The sequence below is a fragment of the Oncorhynchus nerka genome, linkage group LG23 (assembly GCF_034236695.1).
Source record: "Oncorhynchus nerka isolate Pitt River linkage group LG23, Oner_Uvic_2.0, whole genome shotgun sequence".
Lineage (NCBI taxonomy): Eukaryota > Metazoa > Chordata > Actinopteri > Salmoniformes > Salmonidae > Oncorhynchus > Oncorhynchus nerka.
This window is the reverse complement of record NC_088418.1, coordinates 1,025,241-1,049,311: the sequence shown is the minus strand read 5'-3', so window position 1 is coordinate 1,049,311 and position 24,071 is coordinate 1,025,241. Positions and strand designations below refer to the sequence as shown.

The following is a 24,071-nucleotide window of genomic DNA, read 5'->3' as shown; positions in this document are numbered from 1 at the left end:
ACACCCTCCTCTCTACCAACCAGACACCCTCCTCTCTACCAACCAGACACCCTCCTCTCCACCAACCAGACACCCTCCTCTCTACCAACCAGACACCCTCCTCTCCACCAACCAGACACCCTCCTCTCCACCAACCAGACACCCTCCTCTCTACCAACCAGACACCCTCCTCTCCACCAACCAGACACCTTCTCTACCAACTAGACACCCTCCTCTCTACCAACCAGACACCCTCCTCTCCACCAACCAGACACCCTCCTCTCTACCAACCAGACACCCTCCTCTCCACCAACCAGACACCCTCCTCTCCACCAACCAGACACCCTCCTCTCTACCAACCAGACACCCTCCTCTCCACCAACCAGACACCTTCTCTACCAACTAGACACCCTCCTCTCTACCAACCAGACACCCTCCTCTCCACCAACCAGACACCCTCCTCTCTACCAACTAGACACCCTCCTCTCCACCAACCAGACACCTTCATCTCTACCAACCAGACACCCTCCTCTCTACCAACCAGACACCCTCCTCTCTACCAACCAGACACCCTCCTCTCTACCAACCAGACACCCTCCTCTCTACCAACCAGACACCTTCATCTCTACCAACCAGACACCCTCTCTACCAACCAGACACCTTCATCTCTACCAACCAGGCACCGACATATATGCCAACCAGACACCGACATATTTGCCAACCAGACACCTTCTCTACCAACTAGACAACTTCATCTCTACCAACCAGACACCGAGAGATGTGACAACCAGACACCTTCTCTACCAACTAGACACCTTCATCTCTACCAACCAGACACCGAGAGATGTGACAACCCCAGCCTTCGACACCCCCATCGCCACAGCCCACACCCAGTCATTTACCCCCCGGTTCTGCTTGTTGGGCGACTCCTTGCCCCCATCCCTCTGTTTCCGAGAGTTGAGGATCTTGGTGGAGGGGATATGCCACTTGGCCTCTGTAGAGAGGGGGAGGAAGAGAAGAGGGGTGAGATGAGGAGTGGCTAAAGAAAGGATTGCATGATCACTGAATGTGTCCTACAGGGTTACCACAGACACAGTACAGGTCCTCTAATGTAGAGGTAGGAGACAGATAGTAGAGGTCATATAGATGTCCTCTAGAGGTCATCTAATGTAGAGGTAGGAGACAGATAGTAGAGGTCATCTAGAGGTCACCTAATGTAGAGGTAGGAGACAGATAGTAGAGGTCATCTAATGTAGAGGTAGGAGACAGATAGTAGAGGTCATCTAGAGGTCATCTAATGTAGAGGTAGGAGACAGACAGTAGAGGTCATCTAATGTAGAGGTAGGAGACAGACAGTAGAGGTAATCTAGAGGTTATCTAATGTAGAGGTAGGAGAAAGACTGTAGAGGTCATCTAGAGGTTATCTAATGTAGAGGTAGGAGAAAGACTGTAGAGGTCATCTAGAGGTCATCCAATTTAGAGGAAGGAGACAGACAGTAGAGGTCATCTAGAGTTCATCTAATGTGGAGGTAGGAGACAGACAGTAGAGGTCAACTAGAGGTCATCTAGAGGTCATCTAATGTAGAGGTAGGAGACAGACAGTAGAGGTCATTTAGAGGTCATCTAATGTGGAGCTAGGAGTAAAATAGGGAGCAGAGTGACTCACCTGCCAACCGGGTACTCTCAAGGGTGGGCTCTCTGAGGGTGTCCCTGTACCCCTCTCTGTCTCCCCCCTGTAGCTCTCTGGAGCACTCATGGAGGACCGAGGACCTGGAATGAGATGGAGGAGAGGTGAGGATGAGTTGGTCACTTATTCTACAGAGTGAGCTAACTAACAAACTGTCAGGATGGAGAGGCGAGGAGGGCTATTGACTGAGCTAGCATAGTGGGAAAGGTAAATAATGGACAATAGAGAGAGCTAGCTGCTAGCATACTGTCAGCAGTAAGGTAAGGATGGGCTAGCATACAGCTAGCTGCTAGCATACTTTTATCAATAAGGTACGGTTGGGTTAGCATACAGCTAGCATACTGTCAGCAATAAGGTAAGGTTGGGATAGCATAAAGCTAGCTGCTAGCATACTTTTATCAATAAGGTACGGTTGGGCTAGTATACAGCTAGCTGCTAGCATACTGTCAGCAATAAGGTAAGGAAGAGCTAGCATACAGCTAGCTGCTAGCATACTGTCAGCAATACGGTAAGGAAGGGCTAGCATACAGCTAGCTGCTAGCATACTGTCAACAGTTTGTTATTTCTTTATTTAACCAGGTAGGTTAGTTGAGAACAGGTTTTCATTTACAACTGCGTCCTGGCCAAGATAAAGCAAAGCAGTGTGACAAAAACAACAACACACAGTAACACATGAGATAAACAAACGTACAGTCAATAACACAATAGAAAAATCTATATACAGTGTGTGCAAATGGAGTAAAGAGGTAAGACTATACATAGGCCATATGGTCGAAATAATTACAATTTAGCATTAACACGAGTGATAGACGTGCAGATGATGATGTGCAAGTAGAGATACTGGAGTGCAAGATAGGAAAAAAATAACAATATGGGGATGAGGTAGTTGGGTGGGCTATTTACAGATGGGCTGTGAACAGCTGCAGTGATCGGTAAGCTGCTCAGATAGCTGATGCTTAAAGTTAGTTAGTGAAGTCTCCAACTTCAGTAACTTTTGCAATTCATTCCAGTCATCGGCAGCAGAGAACTGGAAGGAAAGGAGGTGTTGGCTTTGGGGATGACCAGTGAAAAATACCTGCTGGAACGTGTGCTACGGGTGGGTGTTGCTATGGTGACCAGTGCAATATACCTGCTGGAACGTGTGCTACGGGTGGGTGTTGCTATGGTGACCAGTGCAATATACCTGCTGGAACGTGTGCTACGGGTGGGTGTTGCTATGGTGACCAGTGCAATATACCTGCTGGAACGTGTGCTACGGGTGGGTGTTGCTATGGTGACCAGTGCAATATACCTGCTGGAACGTGTGCTACGGGTGGGTATTGCTATGGTGACCAGTGCAATATACCTGCTGGAACGTGTGCTACGGGTGGGTGTTGCTATGGTGATCAGTGAGATATACCTGCTGGAACGTGTGCTACGGGTGGGTGTTGCTATGCTGACCAGTGAGCTGAGATAAGGCGGGGCATTACCTACCAAATACTTATAGATGACCTGGAGCCACTGGGTTTGGCCATGGATATGTAGCGAGGGCCAGACAACAAGACCATACAGGTCACAGTGGTGGGTAGTATATGGGGCTTTAGTGACAAAACTGAAGGCATTCTGATAGACTACATCACATTTGCTGAGTAGAGTTCTGGAGGCTATTTTGTATATGACATCGCCGAAGTCAAGGATCGGAAGGATAGTCAGTTTTACGAGGGTATGTTTGGCAGCATGAGTGTAGGATGCTTTCTTTGCTAAATAGGAAGCCGAATCTAGATTACATTTTTTATTTTGGATTGGAGATGCTTAATGTGAGTCTGGAAGGAAAGTGTACAGTCTAACCAGACACCTAGGTATTTGAAGTTGTCCACATATTCTAAGTCAGAACGGTCCGGACAACAGGCCCTCCGATTTGACACACTGAACTCTATCAGAGAAGTAGTTGGTGAACCAGGGGAGGCAGTCATTTGAGAAACCACAGCTGTTGAGTCTGCCGATAAGATTGCAGTGATTGACAGAGTCGAAAGCCTTGGCCAGGTCGATGAAGACGGCTGCACAGAACTGTCTTTTATCGATGGCGGTTATGATATGGTTTAGTACCTTGAGCGTGGCTGAGGTGCACCCATGACCAGATTGCATAGCAGAGAAGGTATGGTGGGATTCAAAATGGTTGGTGATCTGTTTGTTAACTTGGCTTTCAAAGACTTTAGAAAGGCAGGGCAGGATAGATAGAGGTCTGTAACAGTTTGGGTCTAGAGTGTCCCTAGTAAGGGTTGCAACAATTGCAGGGGATAATTTTAGAAAGAGAGGGTCCAGATTATGCAGCTCTTTCAGAACATCAGCTATCTGGATTTGGGCTTTGGCGGGTGCCGGGCAGTTGACCGGGGTAGGGGTAGCCAAGTGGAAAGCATGGCCAGCCATAGAGAAATGCTTATTGAAATTCTCAATTATAGTGGATTTATCGGTGGTGACAGTGTTTCCTAGCCTCAGAGCAATGGGCAGCTGGGAGGAGGTGCTCTTATTCTCCATGGACTTTCCAGTGTCCCAGAACTTTTTTGAGTTAGTACTACAGGATGCAAATTTCGGTTTGAAAAAGCTTGCCTTAGCTTTTCTAACTGCCTGTGTATATTTGTTCCTAACTTCCCTGAAAAGTTGCATATCACGGGGGCTATTCGATGTTAATGCAGAACGCCACAGGATGTTTTTGTGCTGGTCAAGGGCAGACAGGTCTGGAGTGAACCAAGGACTATATCTATTCCTAGTTCAAATTTTTTTGAGAGGGGCATGCTTATTTAAGATGGTGAGGAAGGCACTTTTAAAGAATAGCCAGGCATCATCTTCTGACAGCATGAGGTAAATGTCATTCCAGGATACCCCGGCCAGGTCGATTAGAAATGCCTGCTCGCAGAAATGTTTCAGGGAGCGTTTGACAGTGATGAGGGGTGGTCGTTTGGTTGCAGACCCATTACGGATGCAGGCAATGATCGCTGAGATCTTGGTTGAAAACAGCAGAGGTGTATTTGGAGGGCGAGTTAGTTAGGATGACATCTATGAGGGTGCCCGTGTTTATTGATTTAGGGTTGTACCTGGTAGGTTCATTGATAATTTGTGTGAGATTGAGGGCATCAAGTGTGACAGAACTTGACATACTAGACATTCTCTGTAAGAGCTCACTGCTCCCATGTAGTATGTAGAAGTCTGGAACAGTATGTACTGTAGTAGTCTGGTAGAGTTAGGGTAATGACCGTGTAGGGTAATGACAGAATGTACTGTAGTAGTCTGGTAGAGTTAGGGTAATGACCATGTAGGGTAATGACAGTGTAGGGTAATGACAGTGTAGGGTAATGACAGTGTAGGGTAATGACAGTAAGTACTGTAGTAGTCTGGTATAGTTAGGGTAATGACAGTGTAGGGTAATGACAGAATGTACTGTAGTAGGCTGGTATAGTTAGGGTAATGACAGTGTAGGGTAATGACAGAATGTACTGTAGTAGTCTGGTATAGTTAGGGTAATGACAGTGTAGGGTAATGACAGAATGTACTGTAGTAGCCTGGTATAGTTAGGGTAATCACAGCATGTACTGTAGTAGTCTGGTATACCTAGGATAATGACAGCATGTACTGTAGTAGTTTGGTAGGTTAGGGTAATGACAGTATGTACTGTAGTAGTCTGGAATAGTTAGGGTAATGACAACATGTACTGTAGTAGTCTGGAATAGTTAGGGTAATGACAACATGTACTGTAGTAGTCTGGAATAGTTAGGGTAATGACAACATGTACTGTAGTAGTCTGGTAGGTTAGGGTAATGACAGTATGTACTGTAGTAGTCTGGTATACTTAGGATAATGACAGAATGTACTGTAGTAGTCTGATATAGTTAGGGTATTGGTCAGTACAGGGTAATGACAGTATGTAATGTAGTAGTTTGGTGGAGTTAGGGTAATGACAGTATGTAATGTAGTAGTTTGGTAGAGTTAGGGTAATGACAGTATATGGTAATGACAGTATGTACTGTAGTTTTCTGGTAGAATTAAGGTAATATAGACAGATTAGGATGGATCTCCCTGCCCCTAACCCACTGGAGACAGACTAGGATGCCTCTCCCTGTCCCTAACCTACTGGAGACAGACTAGGATGTCACTCCCTGTCCCTAACCCACTGGAGACAGACTAGGATGCTCCCTGTCTAGCTGGGCCTTCCTTACCTCTCCCTCTCCCTCTCCCTCTTCCTCTCCTCCTGTCCCTCCCCTCCTCTCTTCTCCTCCCCTTCTCCCTACCCCCCACCCCTCCCCCGGTCAGGTCTTACCCGTCGTATCCAGGAGGTTGAGACCAGGTTCCACTTCCACAGGGTCCTGGGTCACTAGACGACGACTGGTTGCTAGGGGAACTGCGGTAGTGCTGGTCTCCCTTATTACACACGGTCACCTGCGGGTTCTCACAGTCAGCCCTATAAACAGACAACACGAGGGTTCTCACAGTCAGCCCTATAAACAGATAACACGAGGGTTCTCACAGTCAGCCCTATAAACAGACAACACGAGGGTTCTCACAGTCAGCCCTATAAACAGACAACACGTTCTCACAGTCAGCCCTATAAACAGACAACACGAGGGTTCTCACAGTCAGCCCTATAAACAGACAACACGAGGGTTCTCACAGTCAGCCCTATAAACAGACAACACGAGGGTTCTCACAGTCAGCCCTATAAACAGACAACACGAGGGTTCTCACAGTCAGCCCTATAAACAGACAACACGAGGGTTCTCACAGTCAGCCCTATAAACAGACAACACGAGGGTTCTCACAGTCAGCCCTATAAACAGACAACACGAGGGTTCTCACAGTCAGCCCTATAAACAGATAACCTGAGGGTTCCCTCAGTCAGCCCTATAGACAGATAACCTGAGGGTTCCCTCAGTCAGCCCTATAGACAGATAACCTGAGGGTTCTCACAGTCAGCCCTATAGACAGAACCTGAGGGTTCTCACAGTCAGCCCTATAGACAGATAACCTGAGGGTTCCCTCAGTCAGCCCTATAGACAGATAACCTGAGGGTTCCCTCAGTCAGCCCTATAGACAGATAACCTGAGGGTTCTCAGTCAGCCCTATAGACAGATAACCTGAGGGTTCCCTCAGTCAGCCCTATAGACAGATAACCTGAGGGTTCTCACAGTCAGCCCTATAGACAGATAACCTGAGGGTTCTCAGTCAGCCCTATAGACAGATAACCTGAGGGTTCCCTCAGTCAGCCCTATAGACAGATAACCTGAGGGTTCTCACAGTCAGCCCTATAAACAGATAACCTGAGGGTTCCCTCAGTCAGCCCTATAGACAGATAACCTGAGGGTTCTCACAGTCAGCCCTATAGACAGATAACCTGAGGGTTCTCAGTCAGCCCTATAGACAGATAACCTGAGGGTTCTCACAGTCAGCCCTATAGACAGATAACCTGAGGGTTCTCAGTCAGCCCTATAGACAGATAACCTGAGGGTTCCCTCAGTCAGCCCTATAGACAGATAACCTGAGGGTTCCCTCAGTCAGCCCTATAGACAGATAACCTGAGGGTTCTCAGTCAGCCCTATAGACAGATAACCTGAGGGTTCCCTCAGTCAGCCCTATAGACAGATAACCTGAGGGTTCCCTCAGTCAGCCCTATAGACAGATAACCTGAGGGTTCCCTCAGTCAGCCCTATAGACAGATAACCTGAGGGTTCCCTCAGTCAGCCCTATAGACAGAACCTGAGGGTTCTCAGTCAGCCCTATAGACAGATAACCTGAGGGTTCTCACAGTCAGCCCTATAGACAGATAACCTGAGGGTTCCCACAGTCAGCCCTATAGACAGATAACACGAGGGTTCTCACAGTCAGCCCTATAGACAGATAACCTGAGGGTTCTCAGTCAGCCCTATAGACAGATAACCTGAGGGTTCCCACAGTCAGCCCTATAGACAGAACCTGAGGGTTCTCAGTCAGCCCTATAGACAGATCAAATCAAATCAAATCAAATCAAATTTATTTATATAGCCCTTCGTACATCAGCTGATATCTCAAAGTGCTGTACAGAAACCCAGCCTAAAACCCCAAACAGCAAACAATGCAGGTGTAAAAGCACGGTGGCTAGGAAAAACTCCCTAGAAAGGCCAAAACCTAGGAAGAAACCTAGAGAGGAACCAGGCTATGTGGGGTGGCCAGTCCTCTTCTGGCTGTGCCGGGTAGAGATTATAACAGAACATGACCAAGATGTTCAAATGTTCATAAATGACCAGCATGGTCGAATAATAATAAGGCAGAACAGTTGAAACTGGAGCAGCAGCACAGTCAGGTGGACTGGGGACAGCAAGGAGTCATCATGTCAGGTAGTCCTGGGGCACGGTCCTAGGGCTCAGGTCCTCCGAGAGAGAGAGAAAGAAAGAGAGAATTAGAGAGAGCATATGTGGGGTGGCCAGTCCTCTTCTGGCTGTGCCGGGTGGAGATTATAACAGAACGTGGCCAAGATGTTCAAATGTTCATAAATGACCAGCATGGTTGAATAATAGTAAGGCAGAACAGTTGAAACTGGAGCAGCAGCATGGCCAGGTGGACTGGGGACAGCAAGGAGTCATCATGTCAGGTAGTCCTGGGACATGGTCCTAGGGCCCAGGCCAGTTGAAACTGGAGCAGCAGCATGGCCAGGTGGACTGGGGACAGCAAGGAGTCATCATGTCAGGTAGTCCTGGGGCATGGTCCTAGGGCTCAGGTCCTCCGAGAGAGAGAAAGAAAGAGAGAAGGAGAGAATTAGAGAACGCACACTTAGATTCACACAGGACACCGAATAGGACAGGAGAAGTACTCCAGATATAACAAACTGACCCTAGCCCCCCGACACATAAACTAATGCAGCATAAATACTGGAGGCTGAGACAGGAGGGGTCAGGAGACACTGTGGCCCCAACCCGAGGACACCCCCGGACAGATAACCTGAGGGTTCCCACAGTCAGCCCTATAGACAGATAACACGAGGGTTCTCACAGTCAGCCCTATAGACAGATAACCTGAGGGTTCTCAGTCAGCCCTATAGACAGATAACCTGAGGGTTCCCACAGTCAGCCCTATAGACAGAACCTGAGGGTTCTCAGTCAGCCCTATAGACAGATAACCTGAGGGTTCCCACAGTCAGCCCTATAGACAGAACCTGAGGGTTCTCAGTCAGCCCTATAGACAGATAACCTGAGGGTTCCCTCAGTCAGCCCTATAGACAGATAACCTGAGGGTTCCCACAGTCAGCCCTATAGACAGATAACCTGAGGGTTCTCACAGTCAGCCCTATAGACAGATAACCTGAGGGTTCTCACAGTCAGCCCTATAGACAGATAACCTGAGGGTTCTCAGTCAGCCCTATTCTCAGTCAGCCCTATAAACAGATAACCTGAGGGTTCTCACAGTCAGCCCTATAGACAGATAACCTGAGGGTTCTCACAGTCAGCCCTATAGACAGATTACCTGAGGGTTCTCAGTCAGCCCTATAGACAGATAACCTGAGGGTTCCCTCAGTCAGCCCTATAGACAGATAACCTGAGGGTTCTCACAGTCAGCCCTATAGACAGATAACCTGAGGGTTCTCACAGTCAGCCCTATAGACAGATAACACGAGGGTTCCCTCAGTCAGCCCTATAGACAGATAACCTGAGGGTTCTCACAGTCAGCCCTATAGACAGATAACACGAGGGTTCTCACAGTCAGCCCTATAGACAGATAACCTGAGGGTTCTCAGTCAGCCCTATAGACAGATAACCTGAGGGTTCCCACAGTCAGCCCTATAGACAGAACCTGAGGGTTCTCAGTCAGCCCTATAGACAGATAACCTGAGGGTTCCCACAGTCAGCCCTATAGACAGATAACCTGAGGGTTCCCTCAGTCAGCCCTATAGACAGATAACCTGAGGGTTCCCTCAGTCAGCCCTATAGACAGATAACCTGAGGGTTCTCACAGTCAGCCCTATAGACAGATAACCTGATGGTTCTCACAGTCAGCCCTATAGACAGATAACCTGAGGGTTCCCTCAGTCAGCCCTATAGACAGATAACCTGAGGGTTCCCACAGTCAGCCCTATAGACAGAACCTGAGGGTTCTCAGTCAGCCCTATAAACAGATAACCTGAGGGTTCTCACAGTCAGCCCTATAGACAGATAACCTGAGGGTTCTCACAGTCAGCCCTATAGACAGATAACCTGAGGGTTCTCACAGTCAGCCCTATAGACAGATTACCTGAGGGTTCTCAGTCAGCCCTATAGACAGATAACCTGAGGGTTCTCACAGTCAGCCCTATAGACAGATAACACGAGGGTTCTCAGTCAGCCCTATAGACAGTCTGTTTACTGTCTTGTCCAAGTTTTTTGATACTGTAGACCATCACTCTACTCTTAAATACTGTAAAACTTCCATTTCACGCAGAATCTCCAATCGCTGACTGTCTCGTTTCATTGCACGGCACACATATTAGCAAATAAACGCGTTTCAAATAAACACCAGGTCTGATTGAATAGTTACGAGGTTACCATGAATTCATTACAGGGTTTAATGTTTTATTTACAATTTTTTATTTGACCTTTATTTAACTAGACAAGTCAGTTAAGAACAAATTCTTATTTACAATGACGGCCTACCAAAAGGCCTCGTGTGGGGCGGGGGCTGAGATTAAATAAACATATAGGACAAAACACACATCACGAAAAGATCTAAGACAACAACACAACATGGCAGCAGTACAACATGACAACAACACAACATGGCAGCAACACAACATGGCAGCAACACAACATGGCAGCAACACAACATGGCAGCAGTACAACATGACAACAACACAACATGGCAGCAACACAACATGGCAGCAGTACAACATGACAACAACACAACATGGCAGCAACACAACATGGCAGCAACACAGCATGGCAGCAGTACAACATGGCAGCAACACAACATGGCAGCAACACAACATGGCAACAACACAGCATGGCAGCAACACAACATGGCAGCAGTACAACATGGCAGCAACACAGCATGACAGCAACACAGCATGGCAGCAACACAACATGGCAGCAACACAACATGGCAGCAACACAACATGGCAGCAACACAACATGGCAGCAACACAACATGGCAGCAACACAACATGGCAGCAACACAACATGGCAGCAACACAACATGGCAACAACACAACATGGCAACAACACAACATGGCAGCAACACAACATGGCAGCAACACAACATGGCAGCAACACAACATGGCAGCAACACAACATGGCAGCAACACAACATGGCAGCAGCACAACATGGCAGCAGGCAGCAACATGGCAGCAGCACAACATGGCAGCAGCACAACATGGCAGCAGCACAACATGGCAGCAGCACAACATGGCAGCAACACAACATGGCAGCAACACAACATGGCAGCAACACAACATGGCAGCAGCACAACATGGCAGCAGCACAACATGGCAGCAGTACAACATGGCAGCAACACAACATGGCAGCAACACAACATGGCAGCAACACAACATGGCAGCAACACAACATGGCAGCAACACAACATGGCAGCAACACAACATGGCAGCAACACAACATGGCAGCAGTACAACATGGCAGCAACACAACATGGCAGCAACACAACATGGCAGCAACACAACATGGCAGCAACACAACATGGCAGCAGTACAACATGGCAGCAACACAACATGGCAGCAACACAACATGGCAGCAACACAACATGGCAGCAACACAACATGGCAGCAGTACAACATGGCAGCAACACAACATGGCAGCAACACAACATGGCAGCAACACATGGCAGCAACACAACATGGCAGCAACACAACATGGCAGCAACACAGCATGGCAGCAACACAGCATGGCAGCAGTACAACATGGCAGCAGTACAACATGGCAGCAACACAACATGGCAGCAACACAACATGGCAGCAACACAACATGGCAGCAACACAACATGGCAGCAACACAACATGGCAGCAGTACAACATGGCAGCAACACAACATGGCAGCAACACAACATGACAGCAACACAACATGGCAGCAACACAACATGGCAGCAACACAACATGGCAGCAGTACAACATGACAGCAGTACAACATGGCAGCAACACAACATGGCAGTAACACAACATGGTACAAACAAAGGCAAGAAGGTAGAGACAACAATACATCACGTGAAGCAGCCACAACTGTCAGTAAGAGTGATAGAGACTTTGAATGAAGAGATGGAGATGAAACTGTCCAGTTTGAGTGTTTGTTGCAGCTTGTTCCAGTCGTTAGCTGCAGCGAACTGAAAAGACGAGCGACCCAGGGATTTGTGCGCTTGTATGTATGTCTTGTTACATTAAATCATTCTGTAATGACTCAAAAAAAATTATGTCAGTCATCCGTTTTTATTCGATAAAAGAAACTGCTAGCCATTGGCTGCCAACAGCTGAGAACTGCTAGCCATTGGCTGCTAACAGCTGAGAACTGCTAGCCATTGGCTGCTAACAGCTGAGAACTGCTAGCTAACTGGCCAGCGCAAAAACAGTCAACAACTTTGGGAGTACAGATCCCCAGGAATTGGCTGACCTCTAGTGGCAAAAGTCAAAACTGCCGGAAATGCACAGTTAAAGAAAAATAATTATTCTGCCAACGAAAAGTAATCTTGTTTTTTTATAGAGACATACTAACACAAAATAAACACGACAGTGTGTAAACGACAACACAATAGTGATGGTAATTAAGAAATGGATGAAAATGCTGGAATTAAAATATGTATACATGATCTCTTACCTGGAGTAACTAACTAACTAACTGACTAACTAACTAACTAATGCTAATATCTTGAGAAATGTACAGTGGTGCAGTACACAGTGAACCTAGAAGTCAGCCTGGGTCAAGAGCCAGAGGGAATCATAATCACTGTCACACTGTATGGCTGCTCAGCACAACTCTTATGTAAAACCATCACACGGACGGACGGACAGGCAGACAGACAGAGTTACATCTTTTCACTCTCTCCAAGGGCAGTCATTGTGTAACAGGCTTAAACAAGAGAGTGTATTATGCTGTCATTCTTTATAGACCTTAATTTACCCTGAGGATGGTTCTCTTGACTGTTGCTGGCTGCACAGAGCTGTCTGAACAGCCAGTCAGCCAGCCAGCCAGTCAGCCAGCCAGCCAGCCAGTCAGCCAACCAGTCAGTCAGCCAGTCAGCCAGTCAACCAGCCAGTCAGCCAGCCAGCCAACCAGCCAGCCAGCTAGCCAATCAGTCAGTTAGCCAGCCAGCCAGTAAGTCAGCCAGCCAACCACTCTGGAAGCTGGTTCGTCAGGACCTCCACCAGCCGAAGCTAAGTGGTAACATTAACATGATGCCTTCTAATTGCAGTCGCTGTACTCATAACATACAGGAGAACGATCGCCTTACGGCGAGGATAGGGTACTTGAGGGTACTTTAAGTTTCGGAAAGGATGAAACAGCGTCTGTGCCACCAGTAAGTACAGATAGTAACGTTGGTATGAATCCCCTCGCACGGTCCCCACAGCCGGACAACTTTGTCATGGCTTCTGCAGGGAAAGGCTGTAGGAATGCTCAACCGGTGTCGCTCATTCAGCCGACAGGAACTTTTAACCGGTTCTCCCCATTAAGCAGCAAGTCGGAGTCTGAGGCCGAGCCTTCTCTGGTCTCTACTCCACCCGTCACGGGGTCTGAGACGCCGAAGCCTCGCATTATTAGCTCTGACAAATTGATAGAGTATAGGGATATTTTTTATCCACGTCAGCACCAACAATATTAGGATGAAACAGTCAGAGGTCACCAAGCGCAACATAGTCTCAGTAAGTAACTTTGCTAGAAAGATGTGTCGGCATCGAGTAATTGTCTCTGGACAAGGGGGAGTGATGAGCTCCACAGCAGAGTCTCACAACTCAATTGCTGGTTGACAACTGTTTTCTGCCCCTCCCAAAGGATGGAATTTGTAGATAATTGGCCCTCTTTCTGAGTCTGCACAACTCTGCCAGGACCTAGGATCAAGAGAGACGCTCAAGTCTTTTAGTACTATATCTCTTGACACATTTTTGAAAATAATCATGGCCTCTAAACCTTCAAGCTGCATACTGGACCCTATTCCAACTAAACTACTGAAAGAGCTGCTTCCTGTGCTTGGCCCTCCTATGTTGAACGTAATAAACGGCTCTCTATCCACCGGATGTTCACCAAACTCACTAAAAGTGGCAGTAATAAAGCCTCTCTTGAAAAAGCCAAACCTTGACCCAGAAAAATATAAAAAACTATTGGCCTATATCGAATCTCCCATTCCTCTCAAAAAATGTTGAAAAAGCTGTTTCGTAGCAACTCACTGCCTTCCCGAAGACAAACAATGTATACGAAATGCTTCAGTCTGGTTTTAGACCCCATCATAGCACTGAGACGGCACTTGCGAAAGTGGTAAATTACCTTTTAATGTCGTCAGACCGAGGCTCTGCATCTGTCCTCGTGCTCCTAGACCTTAGTGCTGCTTTGATACCATCGATCACCATATTCTTTTGGAGAGATTGGAAACCCAAATTGGTCTACACGGACAAGTTCTGGCCTGGTTTAGATCTTATCTGTCGGAAAGATATCAGTTTGTCTCTGTGAATGGTTTGTCCTCTGACAAATCAACTGTAAATTTTGGTGTTCCTCAAGGTTCCGTTTTAGGACCACTATTGTTTTCACTATATATTTTACCTCTTGGGGATGTTATTCGAAAACATAATGTTAACTTTGACTATGACACACAACTGTACATTTCGATGAAACATGGCCCAAAAATTGCCCTCCCTGGAAGCCTGTGTTTCAGACATAAGGAAGTGGATGGCGGCAAATGTTTTACTTTTAAACTCGGACAAAACAGAGATGCTTGTTCTAGGTCTTCTGTTGGATCTGACAATTAATTTTGACGGTTGTACAGTCGTCTCAAATAAAACTGTGAAGGACCTCGGCATTACTGTCACATCGGTATGAATGATTCGGGAAACAGGCGCAGGAATGTGTAATAGTTTTTTTTAATTACACCCAAATTACGGGGTGCCGTGTAAAGGCACGGGGGCGAACAATCACTATACAAAACACAGGGTTGAATCCCAACGAAAGAGCGAGGAGTACCTTGAATAAATACACAAGTGCACGATGATTAACACATTTTTGTCAAATAAATTATTTCACCTACATTTAACCAGGAACAAGTTCTCATTTAGAAATGCGACCTGGTATTCACGTGAATGTTATGAAAGATGTGTGTCAACTGTTAGGACAAATAAATAAATAAAATCCAACTGACGCCATTGTCTTGATCCATCCACACAATGTAAACTGGAGCTGAAGTTAATTGACTGTCATACTGACACATTCATTCTAATGCCATAATGGCTTTTGTTCTGATTTCTGCTATTTATCAAGGCTACTTGGCACATATAATATAATGATGTTTACAATTATAATGATGTTTACAATTATAATGATGTTTACATAATTTGACCGCTCCTCTTGTGCATCTTGGGTCTGCGGTTGTGAGGCCGGTTGGACATACTGCCAAATTCTCTAAAACAACTTTGGAGGCGGTTTATGGTAGAGAAATTAACATTAAATTACCTGATAACAGCTCTGGTGGACATTCCTGCAGTCACCATGCCAATTGCACACTCCCTCAAAATTTGAAACATCTGTGGCACTGTGTTGTGTGACAAAACTGCAGATTTTAGAGTGGCCTTTTATTGTCCCCAGCACAAGGTGAACCTGTGTAATGATCATGCTGTTTATTCAGCTTCTTGATATGCCACACCTGTCAGGTGGAGTGGTTATCTTGGCAGATGAGAAATGCTCACTAACAGGGATGTAAACACATTTGTGCACAACATTTTATAGAAATAGGTTTTTTGTAAAATTTTTGGGATCTTTTATTTCAGCTCATGAAACATAAGAAGAAAACTTTGCATGTTGCGTTTATATATTTGTTCAGTATCTCTATAAAAAGAAGTGGTGAACATGTTCCACGCTTGCTGTTTCATAGCTGTAACAAAGGTGACAAAAATTGATTGAAAACTTGAATTTGTTGTGATTTGTCTGTTAAGTAACTATTGCTAGTGTATTATTTTAAATTAAAAAAATATCAGATTCTAAAGCTATCCTTCATAAACACAACCAAAAGACTACTTTTGTAATAGCATATATGAAATGCATTAATTACACTGTTAGAATTTTTGAAGTCAGAATTACTAACTGTAACCCAACACCTGGATGTGGTCTCTAACCCAACACCTGGATGTGGTCTCCAACACCTGGATGTGGTCTCCAACACCTGGATGTTGTCTCCAACACCTGGATGTGGTGTTCAACCCAACACCTGGATGTGGTCTCCAACCCAAAACCTGGATGTGGTCTTCAACCCAACACCTGGATGTGGTCTCCAAAACCTGGATGTGGTCTCCAACACAACACTTGGATGTAGTCTCCAACACCTGGATGTGGTCTCCGACACCTGGATGTTGTCGTCAACCCAACACCTGGATGTGGTCTCCAACCCAACACCTGGATGTGGTCTTCAACCCAACACCTGGATGTGGTCTTCAACCCAACACCTGGATGTGGTCTCCAACCCAACACCTGGATGTGGTCTCCAACACCTGGATGAGGTCTCCAACCCAACACCTGGATGTGGTCTCCAACACCTGGATGTGGTCTTCAACACCTGGATGTGGTCTCCAACCCAACACCTGGATGTCTAACACCTGGATATGGTCTCCAACTCCTGGATGTGGTCTCCAAAACCTGGATGTGGTCTCCAAACAAACACCTGGATGTGGTCTCCAACCCAACACCTGGATGTGGTCTTCAACACCTGGATGTGGTCTCCAACTCTTGGATGTTGTCTCCAAAACCTGGATGTGGTCTCCAAACCAACACCTGGATGTGGTCTCCAACCCAACACCTGGATGGGGTCTCCAACCCAACACCTGGATGGGGTCTCCAACCCAACACCTGGATGGGATCTCCAACCAAACACCTGGATGTGGTGTTCAACCCAACACCTGGATGTGGTCACCAGCTCCTGGATGTTGTCTCCAAAACCTGGATGTGGTCTCCAACCCAATACCTGGATGTGGTCTCCAACCCAATACCTGGATGTGGTCTTCAACACCTGGATGTGGTCTTCAACACCTGGATGGGGTCTCCAAACCAACACCTGGATGTGGTCTTCAACCCAACACCTGGATGGGGTCTCCAACCAAACTCCTGGATGTGGTCTTCAACACCTGGATGTGGTCTCCAACTCCTGGATGTGGTCTTCAACCAAACTCCTGGATGTGGTCTTCAACACCTGGATGTGGTCTCCAACTCCTGGATGTGGTCTCCAACTCCTGGATGTGGTCTCCAAAACCTGGATGTGGTCTCCAACCCAACACCTGGATGTGGTCTTCAACCCAACACCTGGATGTGGTCTTCAACCCAACACCTGGATGTGGTCTTCAACCCAACACCTGGATGTGGTCTCCAACACCTGGATGAGGTCTCCAACCCAACACCTGGATGTGGTCTCCAACACCTGGATGTGGTCTTCAACACCTGGATGTGGTCTCCAACCCAACACCTGGATGTCTAACACCTGGATATGGTCTCCAACTCCTGGATGTGGTCTCCAAAACCTGGATGTGGTCTCCAAACAAACACCTGGATGTGGTCTCCAACCCAACACCTGGATGTGGTCTTCAACCCAACACCTGGATGTGGTCTCCAACACCTGGATGAGGTCTCCAACCCAACACCTGGATGTGGTCTCCAACACCTGGATGTGGTCTTCAACACCTGGATGTGGTCTCCAACCCAACACCTGGATGTCTAACACCTGGATATGGTCTCCAACTCCTGGATGTGGTCTCCAAAACCTGGATGTGGTCTCCAACCCAACACCTGGATGTGGTCTCCAACACCTGGATGTGGTCTCCAACTCTTGGATGTTGTCTCCAAAACCTGGATGTGGTCTCCAAACCAACACCTGGATGTGGTCTCCAACCCAACACCTGGATGTGGTCTTCAACCCAACACCTGGATGAGGTCTCCAACCCAACACCTGGATGTGGTCTCCAACACCTGGATGTGGTCTTCAACACCTGGATGTGGTCTCCAACCCAACACCTGGATGTCTAACACCTGGATATGGTCTCCAACTCCTGGATGTGGTCTCCAAAACCTGGATGTGGTCTCCAAACAAACACCTGGATGTGGTCTCCAACCCAACACCTGGATGTGGTCTCCAACCCAACACCTGGATGTGGTCTTCAACACCTGGATGTGGTCTCCAACTCTTGGATGTTGTCTCCAACTCTTGGATGTGGTCTCCAACCCAACACCTGGATGTGGTCTCCAACCCAACACCTGGATGGGGTCTTCAACCCAACACCTGGATGGGGTCTCCAACCCAACACCTGGATGGGGTCTCCAACCCAACACCTGGATGGGGTCTCCAACCCAACACCTGGATGGGATCTTCAACCCAACACCTGGATGTGGTCACCAGCTCCTGGATGTTGTCTCCAAAACCTGGATGTGGTCTCCAACCCAATACCTGGATGTGGTCTCCAACCCAATACCTGGATGAGGTCTTCAACACCTGGATGGGGTCTTCAACCAAACTCCTGGATGTGGTCTTCAACACCTGGATGTGGTCTCCAACTCCTGGATGTGGTCTTCAACCAAACTCCTGGATGTGGTCTCCAACACCTGGATGTGGTCTCCAACTCCTGGATGTGGTCTCCAACTCCTGGATGTGGTCTCCAAAACCTGGATGTGGTCTCCAACCCAACACCTGGATGTAGTCTTCAACCCAACACCTGGATGTGGTCTCCAACCCAACACCTGGATGTGGTCTCCAACACCTGGATGAGGTCTCCAACCCAACACCTGGATGTGGTCTCCAACACCTGGATGTGGTCTTCAACACCTGGATGTGGTCTCCAACACCTGGATGTGGTCTCCATCACCTGGATGTGGTCTCCATCACCTGGATGTGGTCTCCAACCCAACACCTGGATGTCTAACACCTGGATATGGTCTCCAACAACCTGGATGTGGTCTCCAAAACCTGGATGTGGTCTCCAAACAAACACCTGGATGTGGTCTTCAACACCTGGATGTGGTCTTCAACACCTGGATGTGGTCTCCAAACCAACACCTGGATGTGGTCTTCAACCCAACACCTGGATGTGGTCTTCAACCCAACACCTGGATGTGGTCTCCAACCCAACACCTGGATGTGGTCTCCAACCCAACACCTGGATGGGGTCTCCAACCCAACACCTGGATGGGGTCTCCAACCCAACACCTGGATGGGGTCTCCAACCCAACACCTGGATGGGGTCTCCAACCCAACACCTGGATGGGGTTTCCAACCCAACACCTGGATGTGGTGTTCAACCCAACACCTGGATGTGGTCACCAGCTCCTGGATGTTGTCTCCAAAACCTGGATGTGGTCTCCAAACAAACACCTGGATGTGGTCTCCAACCCAATACCTGGATGTGGTCTTCAACACCTGGATGGGGTCTTCAACCAAACTCCTGGATGTGGTCTCCAACTCCTGGATGTGGTCTTCAACACCTGGATGTGGTCTCCAACTCCTGGATGTGGTCTCCAACTCCTGGATGTGGTCTCCAACTCCTGGATGTGGTCTCCAAAACCTGGATGTGGTCTCCAAAACCTGGATGTGGTCTCCAACCCAACACCTGGATGTGGTCTCCAACCCAACACCTGGATGTGGTCTCCAACCCAACACCTGGATGTGGTCTTCAACCCAACACCTGGATGTGGTCTCCAACCCAACACCTGGATGTGGTCTCCAACCCAACACCTGGATGTGGTGTTCAACCCAACACCTGGATGTGGTCTCCAACCCAACACCTGGATGTGGTCTCCAACCCAACACCTGGATGTGGTCTCCAACCCAACACCTGGATGTGGTCTCCAACACCTGGATGTGGTCTCCAACACCTGGATGTGGTCTCCAACACCTGGATGTGGTCTCCAACCCAACACCTGGATGTGGTCTCCAACCCAACACCTGGATGTGGTCTCCAACCCAACACCTGGATGTGGTCTCCAACCCAACACCTGGATGTGGTCTCCAACCCAACACCTGGATGTGGTCTCCAACACCTGGATGTGGTTTTAAAGAGGACTAGTAAAAGCGAGAGTAAAAGTGTATTTTGAGTTCTTCTCGGCTGTTGTTTGAGGAGAAGTGGACTAATGAAGGAGCAGTATGTTTTGTGGAGGATGGGAAACTACTTTTGTTGATGTAATAAGAAAGTAAATGATTTGTTATTTAATATATTCGTTTTTTATTTGTTTATTTCAGAAGGAAACACGTGTTCTGTGAAAGGCAGTGTGCCAATATTTGTGTTACTATTTTAAAATAAAGGATTTATAAAAACTCCATCTCTCTCTCCCTCTCTTTCTCTCTCTCTCTCACTTTCTCTCCCTCTCTTTCTCAAATGGTTCTGTCTCTCTCCACTTTCTCCATAATGATGTGAATTATGTCCAGAGGAAAACAAGAGAAGAGAAGAGTGTTCCCTCCTGGTTTCATGTATAATTAGCAGCCCTGTCAGTGTCTCGGTCTGTCACATCCTTTCTCCCTGGAGAAGAGAGGGGAGGGAAAGAGAGAGGAATTGATAGATATAACTACCTGCCATCCCTGGTGGTGAGTGTGATTAGGGAGAGGGGGTTGTCATTATCCCTGTATGGTACAGGGGGGGGGTCGGCATTACAGAATTAGGGAGAGGAGGGGGGTCTGCATTACAGAATTAGGGAGAGGGGGGGGGGTCTGCATTACAGAATTAGGGAGAGGAGGGGGGTCTGCATTACAGAATTAGGGAGAGGAGGGGGGGTCTGCATTACAGAATTAGGGAGAGGAGGGGGGTCTGCATTACAGAATTAGGGAGAGGGGGGTCTGCATTACAGAATTAGGGAGAGGAGGGGGTCTGCATTACAGAATTAGGGAGAGGTGTGGGGGGTCTGCATTACAGAATTAGGGAGAGGTGTGGGGGGTCTGCATTACAGAATTAGGGAGAGGAGGGGGGTCTGCATTACAGAATTAGGGAGAGGAGGGGGGGGTCTGCATTACAGAATTAGGGAGAGGAGGGGGGTCGGCATTACAGAATTAGGGAGAGGGGGGGGGTCGGCATTACAGAATTAGGGAGAGGGGGGGGGTCGGCATTACAGAATTAGGGAGAGGAGGGGGGGTCTGCATTACAGAATTAGGGAGAGGAGGGGGGGTCTGCATTACAGAATTAGGGAGAGGGGGGTCTGCATTACAGAATTAGGGAGAGGAGGGGGGAGGGGTCTGCATTACAGAATTAGGGAGAGGAGGGGGGTCTGCATTACAGAATTGGGGAGAGGAGGGGGTCTGCATTACATAATTAGGGAGAGGAGGGGGTCTGCATTACATAATTAGGGAGAGGAGGGGGGTCTGCATTACAGAATTAGGGAGAGGAGGGGGGTTCTGCATTACAGAATTAGGGAGAGGGGCGGGGGTCGGCATTACAGAATTAGGGAGAGGAGGGGGGGGGGTCTGCATTACAGAATTAGGGAGAGGAGGGGGGTCTGCATTACAGAATTAGGGAGAGGAGGGGGGGTCTGCATTACAGAATTAGGGAGAGGAGGGGGGTCTGCATTACAGAATTAGGGAGAGGAGGGGGGGGGTCTGCATTACAGAATTAGGGAGAGGGGGGTCTGCATTACAGAATTAGGGAGAGGGGTTGTCATTATCCCTGTATGGCACAGGGGGTCGGCATTACAGAATTAGGGAGAGGGGGGGGTCTGCATTACAGAATTAGGGAGAGGGGGGGTCTGCATTACAGAATTATGTGTTATAGTGTGTAGTGTGTGTAGTGTGTGTTATAGTGTGTAGTGTGTGTTATAGTGTGTAGTGTGTGTTATAGTGTGTAGTGTGTGTTATAGTGTGTGTAATGTGTGTAGTGTGTGTTATAGTGTGTAGTGTGTGTTATAGTGTGTGTAATGTCTGTAGTGTGTGTTATAGTGTGTAGTATGTGTAGTGTGTGTAATGTGTGTAGTGTGTGTTATAGTGTGTGTAATGTGTGTAGTGTGTGTTGTGTGTGTTATAGTGTGTAGTGTGTGTAGTGTGTGTTATAGTGTGTGTAATGTGTGTAGTGTGTGTTATAGTGTGTGTAATGTGTGTTATAGTGTGTGTAATGTGTGTAGTGTGTGTTATAGTGTGTGTAATGTGTGTAGTGTGTGTAATGTGTGTAGTGTGTGTAATGTATGTAGTGTGTGTTATAGTGTGTAGTATGTGTAGTGTGTGTTATAGTGTGTAGTGTGTGTTATAGTTTGTAGTATGTGTAGTGTGTGTTATAGTTTGCCTCTCTATAGTTTGCCTCTCTTCTCGTGCAATCTGAATCACATCATTGTCATATTCCCTGAAAATCCAGAAACTGAAGGGTTCATCAAATATCTAGAGCCAGTCCATTACAAACCCTGAGACAGGCGTTATGGATAAATCATGTCTTTATATAGACACATCAGCTAATATCATTCAAATGAATAGAATTTGATTTGAATGAAAGGAGAAGCAGAATAAAAGAGATACGTGAGAGAGGGGGAGGGAGAAAGAGGAAGAGAGAGAGAGAGAGAGGAAGAGAGGGGAGAGAGAGAGAGAGAGAGAGAGAGAGAGAGGAAGAGAGGAAGAGAGGGGGAGAGAGAGAGAGAGAAAGAGAGGGGGAGAGAGAGAGAGAGGGGAGGGAGAGAAGGGGAGAGAGATAGAGAGAGAGACGGAGAGGGAGGGAGAGAAGGGGAGGGAGAGAGAGAGTGAGAGAGAGAGGGGGAGGGAGAAAGAGAGAGAGAGAGAAGGAGAGAGGGAGAGAGGAAGGCAGAGAAGGGGAGGGAGAGAGAGAGAGGGAGAGAGAGATGGAGAGAGAAATTAAAAAGCAGTTACATTCATTGTATTTCATAAACAAAAAATTGTTTCCACTCCTACAAAAAAACAGCAACAGCCGAGAAGAACCCAAAATGCACTTTTATTCTTGCTTTTACTAGTCCCATCCTGTCCATATCCCGTATCTATCCTTTACTAGTCCCATCCTGCCCATATCCCGTATCTATCCTTTACTAGTCCCATCCTGCCCATATCCCGTATCTATCCTTTACTAGTCCTGCCCATATCCCGTATATATCCTTTACTAGTCCCATCCTGTCCATATCCCGTATCTATCCTTTACTAGTCCCATCCTGTCCATATCCCGTATCTATCCTTTACTAGTCCCATCCTGCCCATATCCCGTATCTATCCTTTACTAGTCCCATCCTGCCCATATCCCGTATCTATCCTTTACTAGTCCCATCCTGTCCATATCCCGTATCTATCCTTTACTAGTCCCATCCTGTCCATATCCCGTATCTATCCTTTACTAGTCCCATCCTGTCCATATCCCGTATCTATCCTTTACTAGTCCCATCCTGTCCATATCCCGTATCTATCCTTTACTAGTCCCATCCTGCCCATATCCCGTATCTATCCTTTACTAGTCCCATCCTGCCCATATCCCGTATCTATCCTTTACTAGTCCCATCCTGCCCATATCCCGTATCTATCCTTTACTAGTCCCATCCTGCCCATATCCCGTATCTATCCTTTACTAGTCCCATCCTGTCCATATCCCGTATCTATCCTTTACTAGTCCCATCCTGTCCATATCCCGTATCTATCCTTTACTAGTCCCATCCTGTCCATATCCCGTATCTATCCTTTACTAGTCCCATCCTGTCCATATCCCGCATCTATCCTTTACTAGTCCCATCCTGCCCATATCCCGTATCTATCCTTTACTAGTCCCATCCTGCCCATATCCCGTCTATCCTTTACTAGTCCCATCCTGCCCATATCCCGTATCTATCCTTTACTAGTCCCATCCTGCCCATATCCCGTATCTATCCTTTACTAGTCCCATCCTGCCCATATCCCGTATCTATCCTTTACTAGTCCCATCCTGCCATATCCCGTATCTATCCTTTACTAGTCCCATCCTGCCCATATCCCGTATCTATCCTTTACTAGTCCCATCCTGCCCATATCCCGTATCTATCCTTTACTAGTCCCATCCTGCCCATATCCCGTATCTATCCTTTACTAGTCCCATCCTGCCCATATCCCGTATCTATCCTTTACTAGTCCCATCCTGCCCATATCCCGTATCTATCCTTTACTAGTCCCATCCTGCCCATATCCCGTATCTATCCTTTACTAGTCCCATCCTGCCCATATCCCGTATCCATCCTTTACTAGTCCCATCCTGCCCATATCCCGTATCTATCCTTTACTAGTCCCATCCTGCCCATATCCCGTATCTATCCTTTACTAGTCCCATCC

General features: G+C 47.4%; 1 protein-coding gene across 3 annotated transcripts in view; it reads right to left on the bottom strand.

The window, feature by feature from the left end:
* Positions 1–24,071, bottom strand: part of LOC115125817 (signal-induced proliferation-associated 1-like protein 2) — a 181,421-nt gene that overhangs the window by 71,273 nt on the left and 86,077 nt on the right. For all 3 annotated transcript variants that reach the window (XM_065007768.1, XM_065007766.1, XM_065007767.1), the window contains exons 7-9: positions 5,958–6,098; positions 1,646–1,749; positions 882–973 (exon numbers count right to left, since the gene is read on the bottom strand). In XM_065007768.1, the coding sequence (XP_064863840.1) occupies positions 882–973; positions 1,646–1,749; positions 5,958–6,098 (337 nt within the window). The remainder of the gene's footprint in view (positions 1–881; positions 974–1,645; positions 1,750–5,957; positions 6,099–24,071) is intronic.